The sequence below is a fragment of the Anser anser genome (assembly GCF_964211835.1).
Source record: "Anser anser genome assembly, chromosome: 1".
Taxonomy (NCBI): Eukaryota; Metazoa; Chordata; class Aves; order Anseriformes; family Anatidae; genus Anser; species Anser anser.
Window position 1 is genome coordinate 181,971,332 of NC_139720.1, and position 9,834 is coordinate 181,981,165.

Genomic DNA, 9,834 nt, shown 5'->3' on the forward strand with positions numbered 1-9,834 from the left:
CTGTCATTCATCAGTTCTTGCGATGAGACTTGTAGAAATTAATCAGCATTGGGGTGGAAGGTGAGGGAGATACGGGCTGATGACATGTACCTTGTCTGTGAGCTTCTGACAGGCTTTGGTTCAGTCATTCAGATGAGGCTTCCCAGGTCACCTGAGTGCCCCTTTCTGCCTCAAAAAGGTGGTGTCGAGCCGCTCGCTTCTTATTAGTGTCAGGTAGAAATCTTAGCTAGAGATAGGAGGACGGTCTCCAGGTGCCTTGTTAGATAGAGAAGATGTGACAATCACAGCAGCAAATAATACAAAACATTTTACGGCTCAGGAAGGACTTTACAATCTCATAAAAAATAATAATAATAAAAAAAAATGTATAAAAAAAAGGTTTTGTAGAGATTTTCGAGCCAGGACAACTGTTCTTTCGCATGCAGTTCAAACCTGTGAATAAACATGCAAGCTGGCACACGTTTACAGGAGCAGTTGTGCAGCTTTCCACGAGCTACAAACTAATGTCAGGATGACTTTAGATGGGATCTATTGTCCTATTACTGTCTTTCTGCTATGAGAGGCGGTGTCTTGTGTGTTCGTCTATTCAGCAGTGAGGCACCAGTGTACTTGGTCCATAATAAGTTGGAAAACATTAACAAATATACGCAGTAAATCATATTTCTGATTTTATCCTGATTCTGTCTATGCAGAAGGCAACTTTGATGAGATGGGAGGTGTACCGTCAGCATGCTGTGTAACCTCAATGTTTGTCTTATGCAAAATGGAGTTTCAGTTAATGGGGCGACTGCCACACACAGTCTGTGCACCTTGTGCTAAAAGTCCAGGTGGCTGATAATTTCTACGCCAATGCCCACGTTCCCACGTTAAATGTTAAGAATTACCACGCAAAATATTTGCATGGATCTTGTGTATTTCTGCCATCTTTTCCATGCTTACAGAAAAAGAGAAAAACTGTCTTTTCCTCAAGCAGAAGAGGCTCACTTCTTGCACAGCCAGTGCTCTTCAGGCCAGGAGCGATGCCTGCTGGTGTCTGAGGTGGCTGGCAGCTGGGACCAGGCAACAACTTTGGCCCTGATGCTTTATGTAGTAGAAGACAGCGATGGATGAGAGCTCCTGCTGAGCTACACCTTACTATGAAGCTGATGTCACTGATGGGACTGCTCATTTGAGCGAGGCAAAGAAACCGGGACATCATAATTAATAATGCTTAGCAGGAAACAACTTATTGTGCTTGGGGCCAGATGGGGGAAAACCGTTCTCTATTATTTTTTGAAGAGTTAATTGGGAGTAGGCAAAGATTTGCTGCGTCGAGCCAGCAGGTGCTGCTTTATGACTACATTAATGTTAACGATATCCTCCGGACACGTATGAAGACAGTTTAACCTATTTCTTTCTCATTGCATTTCTCTGACTGGGTGCGTGTTCTGGCTCTGGTTATTTTCCCAGTGTCACCACAGAGGGCGTGGACAGACAGTGACCCCAGATTTGCACAGATGCGTGCAGGTAGCTTTATAACAACAGGCAACTTTTGCGACCTCCAATCACCCTGGGAAAAACTTGGCAGATTGAAAGTAGAGGGAAATGGATAAAAAGGGCTGTTTCTCTGGCATAAAATCCTTCCAAGGGGTTACGTAACATTTCTAAAATTGCATTTTAACTGTTCCTAGGTGTATTTAACAATAGTACCTGAGATCTAACTGTTTATTCTCTTCTTTTATTGCTGAGATCTCTCTACTTCTGGCAAACCATTAAAAAGGTACTCCAGCAGCAATTTAAACCCTGAGATGAACAGGTGTTAAAATCACATTCCTCTGAGAAAAGTGTGCTGTGGCCCATCAAAACATGATACATGCTAGACAGCTAAACCAGTGGCTCCAAAGAGCTTGAAACTGTCTAATTTCAGCACCACTCCATGTCAGAAGTTTTATTATAATCCTGCATTCTTTTTTCTTTTTTTTTCCTATGCTTTTTACATATTTTTGGTAAGCCTACTCTGTTCAGCAGTCAGCTTGAAAGACCCTTCAAGCTTTTGTATTATTATTATTATTATTATTTATATTATTAGTAAGATGCTTGTCAAAACCTGGGTGCAATCATAGGCAAAAAAAAAAATGTTGTGGAAGGACAGTCCTTGGAGCTGGGTGCTGAGCTCCTTGCTAAATTCAGGCGATGAAGCTACCGCTACAGAAACCTGCTGGGTAGAGAGTGGTTTTGATTGTAGTGAGATTACCAAACAGTTCCTGTGCCCCTAAAGACCTGGTGAAAAAAAAAAGAGAGAACAAATCTTGAATGCCTGTAAACAGCAGGCGAGTTGTACAGAAGAGCGTTTGCTCATTAGAACATGAGTGTAACTCAAAGTAAGCACTTTTGTGATTTCTTGAAGGATGAACGGAGGTTATCTGTTGTATGAAATTTGAGGGAGACAAGCAGCAAGGGGTGGCACATGGAGTTAAGAGCAGAACAAGCTGGTTCATGAGGCAGGGAGGGAAGAGGCTTTCTAAAATCAGAGGAGGCAGACTGGCACCCTATGTATTCATCCTCTTTGACAATGGCATCTGTAGGATGAGCTATACAGGAAAAGGAGAAAGAAACCTGGGGCAGCAGTGATGGGAAGACACACAAGAAGAGGTGCAAAGTAGCTGATGGAGCTGGGCTGTGGCGAAACGCTAGGAAACCATGATCCAAAACTGGAATTTGGGGGTCTTCAGGTTTCTTGGGCATCAGTATGTACCCATGAAACCCATAGACGTGACCTTGTGGTGTACAGGTGCATATGTGCCACGTAGCATAGCTTGATGTATAAAATAATAGCTATTATTATTACTCTTGCAGAAATACACCCTGCTTATCTCAAATTGTGGAGATGCTAACATCCTGCAGGTGAGGTGTGAATAGCAACACTGTTGTATCAAATCAATTTTTCTCCATTCTTCTAATTAACAGTGTCAGAAATTGCCCATGCACAAACACAGGTCAGCTGAGCATTAAGGCTGTAAAGTCAAAGAGTCAAGAGGCAGGAAATGCCTGAGATTGGCAGTGTTTCTAAATGAGGGACATCTTTCTTCCCTTGTAGGTTCCCACCATGCTCTGCTGTTTAATCATCTGGGTTAGCATCTGAACGGATTTTTTATGTGGCTTTCATCATTCCTCGTGTAGCATTGTTTATAGTATACTGTCTGGTAAATCCTAGTGGGATACTAATTTTTAAAGATCTTAACCCCCTCTTCCTTACAGCTTTTAAAACAAGATGCAGTGGTTGGATTTCTATAAACCAGCTCCTTATTAAAGCAGGAGCTAGCCTGATAATGACTTAAATTGGTACTACGTGGCCATCACATGTTATTTGATAAGCATTCCATTATAATTAAGAAGTGGCTAATAGACAATTAATATACAGGATTACACACTTAGCTAATTAGATGATTTTCATTTTTTTTTTCTAGATTAAAATGTACAGGACCCCATAAATCACTATTAGCGCTTTCTTAATAAGCCTGAATCCTCAATTTTCTCGCTGTCAATCAAAAATGGAGCCGCCGACTTTTGGGCTGCGAGCATTTTGTTGGCAAGGATCACGAGTCATATACCACAGAGACAGAGTGCAAAGGAGTAGCACTGACAAGCAATGGCTTAGAGTTGACCAACAGACTGCGCACAGGAAATATTCACAGCTGAAAGAGGCTGAAAGGCAAAGTGGGAATGAGATCTGTGATGGAACAACTCAAAGCCTGACATCTCCGTAAGATGCCACTTACTGGCAAACATCAATTTTATTTTATTTTTTTTTCAACTTGTAAACACCGTGTGTATTAGAGTCATGGAGATAAACAAGGCTGGTGCATGGGGCTGCTTCACCAAAGTGCTCTTCACGCTCAAAGCGCTGTACAAACAAGAATTAACTTCTCTTGACAGCGTACATCAAAAAGTCAGCATCCCAAACTCACTGCATGCTTGAGGAAACAGGGCTAAGGAAACAGATGGCTTGCTCAATGTCCCAAAAGAAACTTTTTCTTTCTTTTATATATTCTTTGTAGAGAGGCAAGGTATAGAAGGACCCAGCTCTCAGCTGACCTAGCTATCCTGGACAGTGCTGGCATGGGCACGCAGAGATTTTTTTTGCAGGACATTGTACGTTTGAGGGTTACTTAGGCACACTGACAGCAGTGCTGTGGTGCAGTCCCTGGAAGGGCAATTAGTCCGAATACATCATGACATAGGTGCGCCCCTCGAGCCATTTATCAGTGTGAAAAAAAACCCTGCTCTGGAGGCTTTCATTACTGATTTCACACTGCTGACCAAGTGCACTCAGCTCATCCCAGGCAGAATACAGCGCTGACACATCACTCCAGGCACATCACTACCGCGAAAGCTGACAAAACATCATTTTTACTCCCTACCCAGTTATTCAGGTCAGGAGAGGATTCGAGATCACTCAAATATGCAAGAATCTTTTTAGTGACTCGGTGGGATCTGCATGAAGGCATAATGCCCCGGAGGACAGGGGATCAGCGTGGGGTCAGCAGCCTGTGCTGACATGAACTGAGGCAGGAATTTCAGAAGCACAAATGTGTTTGGGGTGATAAAAAGTGCAAGCAGATTCCTTTGGCTTTATTAAACAAAGTTTTAGGATTTTAAAACATTTATTAAAAAAAAAAAAAGAAGAAGAGAATAGAAACATTATGCTTTTATTAAAAAGCAGATTGTTTTGATTACAGGCACTTTAGCAGGGTTTTTAAGCCCTAAAGCAAAGGAAAGCAAGATCTGAACTTTGCTTTAGGTACATGCCACTATTCTCAATGGGAAGGGGGTGAGATGGGGTCTCCAGGGTCCTTCCTGCTAAATCTTCACAGCATCAGTTTAGACCTCCACCTCCCTCCTTTTCCAGCCCAGCGCCTGCTGGTGATCTCTTACAGCCCAGCGTGGAGCTGGGTTTCCAAACTGGAGAGTATTATGTGTATGCGTGTGTGGGGTGATCATCCACATGCTCCCACTGGATCATTTCCAGAACTGGGTGAGCTCTGAGAAGAAGCCTGGTGTAGGGTGTGCAGGAGAGAAGGGGAATATGCCTTCGTTTCCAATTGATTTTGGGTTCTTTGTATTATGAAACAGCTTCACCTGGAGGAAACAAATAGTCTGAAGGAGTGGAAAAAGCACTCAGCTGGGAAGTTGGTTCAAACCCTTCCTACAGAGCAGGGGTTACTCATCTCTTGGCAGGGAGGGGAACACACTCAGCATTATTTCTGCCCTTGCAGTTTAGCGAATGACATCTGTGTCCTTTGGAGAGTCCAGCTCAGAAATCAGTGTAGCTGCTATGAAAAATTCTGCTGTGAACTGTTGCAGCTTTTCCAATTCTGATGTATGTCTCCACATACGTGTATGCACATCTGATGATACTCACTAATTTTGATCCCAATTTACTAGTATTTGAAGCCATGGTTTTCAGCAAAGAAATGACTTGCCAGAAGCACTTTGTCCAGCTTTCAGGAAAACAAGAAAAGGTGAAGGTACACTGCTAACTTAGCTCTCAATACCTCTGGATTAAGCAGGCTTTACCTGCTGACCAGTCCTATGCTGCGCTTGTCTCTGCTAACTCAGTTTCCAGCCAGCTCTTGGACCTTAAAACTTTTCATCTAAGGTCTGCTTCAGTGGTCCAAAGCCTCAGGTCTTCAAAAGTTCAGCACCTCTCCTGGGAGCTGCTGCACCTGGAGAACATCCTGAAATTACTGTCTGATAGAAGGCCAAGCACGAGTACCCCAGGATGTCGTCTTTTCCTTTCTCTTTAGGGGATATTTTCCTGCTTTCCTTTGCAGGATCCTGGAACTCGAACAAAGGAGGATGCTGCTCCCTGGGGAGTTGCCATAGTAACCCCTGATGTTTTTTTTTAAATTTATTTTTTGTTGTTGTCTCAGATGAAATAGAAACAAGGAAGAAATTACAGAGAAGAACTTTATACCTGAGTTTATTAACTTTGCCTAACACCAAAACTGAACTATACCTTCAGCTTCCTAAAGCAATAACAGTCACCTTGGGGCTGATGTCAAGCTGGTAATTTTCACTGGAAAGGAAATTAATTGCTGTATTTATTATTCAGGAACCCTAATTAAAAAAATCCACATCTAAGATGCAGCAAATAAGAAACAGAATAAGATTATTAGAAACATAAAGATATGGAAGTGGGAATAGCTGCTTCAAATAATATCTAAATATCATAATGCATGGATGCCTTGCATATTCTGTTTTCTTCTTAATAAGGTTCAGTGATAGTCTGTCCCTTAACTTATAGACAAACTCCAAAGCTACAATGTCCTTGGAAAATAACGTCTGCTGTCATAGAGCATATGAGGAAGTGATTTTTGACTGTATCAGCATCAGCTCAGCAAGTGACTTAATTTGAAGGTTCAGAGTAAAAATAAAATCTGTTTTAGAAGAGTGTGACGGAGAGAGAAGCCATCTCAGCTGCTCTCAAGTTATGAGCATCAAAGGCAGAGGGAAGCCTTTGGGTTCAAGAAAGGGCATGAGAGCTGAGCTACCAGAAAGGTCATTTCCATGAGAAATGACCCAAAAGCACAACACTGGGAAAAATCAAAGGCGACCCTTGGGAAAAGCGCGATGTCTGTAGGGAGCGGCCGGCCCCAGCTGGGGTGGGGGCTGGCTCTGGGGCGCGGTGCTCGCATCACAGTCGGTTCCCTTTGTTCCCTGTCACCACAGTGTCCCCAGGATGCCCCAGCTGGCCGCCTGCTTGTCCCGGAGCACGATCTCAGGCTGAAAAACCAAGTGGGGACCAGGCTGCCTGGCAGGGGAGCGGGAAGGTCATCGCCTCCAACCAGCAGGTGAGCGCGTGCAGGTACGTGATGGGGTGCTGCCAAAATACCCTGTTCTACTTGATTCCGCGTGGCTTCCCCCAGCCCTGCCTGCACATCCCACTTCCCCATCCTTTTGCAGGTGTTTTTAATTTGGGAATAGGGTGAGGGAGGTGGCAGAACTTGAAACGCTCCCCTGCCACCATGGAAGCCTGGGTTGACATCTCCCCTGCAGTGCAAAAAAGAGCTGACAGAGATGCTGTCAAGTTCAATTGTCCCCAGGAGAACATCCTTCGATGATATATATATATTATACACTCTCTGTTTATCCTGAAAACATGCCATATAAACACATTAAATATAAGTGGCTTTAGCAAATCTTGCTTCCTCCCCCACGAAACTCAGTGACAGGTAGGGCTTGGCGTATGATACTGGTTATTTTCCTCCTCTCATCTGGATGTTTAGGAATTAGATCCCCCTGTGGCTGATTTAGCTCCCCATCCTGGGGCTGACAACGGAAACTTCAAGAGTACCAACAATTTGGTTTTAAAAAATAGTTCAACCTTGTTTCGTATGACAAATAGTTCAACCTTGTTTCGTATGACTTCATTGTGAAAATCGAACTGATGTAATTTTTGTAAGTACTGCAGAAAATAAGACCTTTCTGGCACAAAATGTTCCTTTTTAATTCATGCCAGAAGACTGAAATCCTTCATTTGCTCAGGCTCGCTTATGACCAGAAGGTGATTTAAGCAGCAACATTTTGGGCAGAAGGAAGGACGTGTGCCGAGCAGATGAGTCTAAGGTTTCTGGGGCTGGGATATGAAGCACTGGCAGTATGACCCAGCAGTATGGATTTTAAAGAGAGGGCTTTCTGGCGATGTGAAGAAGAGGCAGAAGGACTGTAGGAAAAAGATGAGCAAGCACTGTTGCAAGTCTAGAGAGCAAGAAAAATAATAGAGCTATCAGAGGATATCGAAAACAGAGTTACTGGGGAGAAAGGAGAAGAAAGATGGAGACTTATCTATGGGTTGTGACAGTTTTTAGAACACGATGATGGGAACTTGTCAGAAAAAAACATGTGGAGAGCAATAAAGCTCTCCTGGTCCTGGTGCTTTGGTTTGGATTTTTAATTATTTGTGCATTTTGTATCACTCGGTGCTCTCCCTGTTCATAGTTCTGTAGATTTTAAGATTAAAGAGCACAAATGCTGCCATGATTTTGTGGTATCCTGTTAACAAAGGCTACTGAGCACCAACGAGAAAAAGATGCTGTTAGGGACAGTTTCAAAGTTGTTTTTTTTTTTCACTGAGACACCATTTCTGGTGTATTCCTTACTTTCCAGTGTCAAAAGCCAACACATCCAGCTGTGGGAACAGAGTTATTTGTTTGTTCCTGTCATGTAATGTAATTTAATTCTGATCCCAGTTTGTGACGTAATTCTGTGCATTTATTTATGTTCCCTGTTCTTTCAGTCCCAATCAAGCTTCTCCAGCTTCTGTGTCATCTCCAGCTTCTGTCATCTGCTCCTCGCTAGCGATCTGTGGCCTCTTGCAGAAGTCCTGGGAGAAACCTTTTCAGTCTTCCTCAGCTTACTAAAGGGAGGCCATGTCTGCTTTCGATCTGACAAACCAGAGCATGCAGTGTACAAGGCCTGAGGCGGATTATGCCATCCCACGGATGAAGCTGAGGGATGAGACGTTTGTCTTTATCGATGGTAAGTGGGTGAACGAGACGTACTGCCAGCCACCTTTTGCTCCCCATCAGAAACTCTTTGGCAAGAAGGCACAGAATGAGTGGAGCATCTGGGAGGAGAACAGAGCACTCTGGGAGGAAAACCAAGTCCTCCGGATCGAGAACAGGATGCTCTGGGAAGAGAACCAGGCTCTACAATGTCTCCAGTCCCAGAACAAAACTGTCCAGGTTATTTACAATGATACCATCCAGCAAAGCCTCCAGAAGGAGAAGCTCTTCCCGTTCTTTCAGGAGAGGAACTTAGGCTTCCAGGTTAGCCCGAGCAGCAAAGCTCTACAGGTGGTCAGGGAAAAGAACAGAGTCTTAGAGGTTTTCCAGCAGGAGAATAAAACTCTTCCCAGCATCTGGAAAGACCAAAAAGTCATTGTGGTTCATGAAGAGAGCAAAGATGCCAGCTCAGCTCGGAAAGACGCTGTAGAAGAAGGCAACCTTGGCCCAGCGCCCCAGCGGGAACACGAAGCTAAAGCAGAGAGCATCACTTCAACCCAGAGTGAGAGCAAGGCTGCCCTGAGCACGCAGGATGACCATGAGATCCTCCAGGCTCTCCACAACCTACACCAGATCCTCCAGGTCTTCCTGAGAGAGAACCGCCTCCCTGGGGACAGAGAGAGACCTCATCCTCTCCACGACGAGGGGAGATTCTACCAGGAAGAGTACAAGAAATTGAAACTACAGCTGAATGCTGTGAAAAACACCGTGTCAGACATTACGGCTCAAATGGAAATGCTGGAAAAAGAGCTCATTGCCTTCACTTTCCCAATGTACGAAGAAGCAGGACAGAACCTGGCAAATAAGTGTCAGCTTGGAGACATGTGAAGCTTGGTGACCAACCTGCTGGTTCAGTTTCCTGGAAAAGATCTCTCCTCGTTTCAGGGAACTTAATAAAATCTCAGTACAGCCTGAGGGAAAAAGCAAAAAAAAAAAAATCTGGGGAACATTGTGTTATTTTTTTATTCTGAAATTTTCTTATATTATTTAGGTATATTTCACCTTCTGGTAACATGGTGTGGGTGACTTATGAATTTGCCTAGTGTTAGGAAAACAAGTTTTTCAGCGTTTTTTTTCCAAAGTTTTTGATAATAAGGCCTACAAAGTAAAAACATAATTCATGCTTTTCACACTTCACGTGAGGTACCTTAGGTTAGCCATACTTTTCAGACCACCACAAAGGGTGAGCACTTCCCTAAAACAAGGAACCCAGGTGGGAGTTGAGTTTGGGTTCCCAGTGGTCCCTGCTGTTATGGTTGGCCACGTTCAATGGCTGAACTGTGTCTTC

General features: G+C 43.7%; 1 protein-coding gene across 2 annotated transcripts; it reads left to right on the plus strand.

Annotated features, from left to right (window-relative positions):
• The first annotated feature begins 6,544 nt into the window (after positions 1-6,544).
• Positions 6,545-9,484, plus strand: CBY2 (chibby family member 2). 2 transcript variants are annotated; one of them, XM_083812649.1, is made up of 2 exons: positions 6,545-6,847; positions 8,279-9,484. In XM_083812649.1, exon 2 carries the CDS (start codon positions 8,412-8,414, stop codon positions 9,372-9,374), a length of 963 nt encoding a protein of 320 aa, XP_083668775.1. In that variant the 5' UTR covers positions 6,545-6,847; positions 8,279-8,411; the 3' UTR covers positions 9,375-9,484. The 2 variants fall into 2 exon arrangements, with proteins under 2 accessions (XP_083668775.1, XP_083668774.1); XM_083812648.1 differs by having other exon boundaries at positions 6,545-6,833.
• Positions 9,485-9,834: the final 350 nt, after the last annotated feature.

Bases quoted from the DNA above. Each gene is read 5' to 3' on its own strand.
- CBY2 (XM_083812649.1), top strand. From the start codon at position 8,412: ATGTCTGCTTTCGATCTGACAAACCAGAGCATGCAGTGTACAAGGCCT.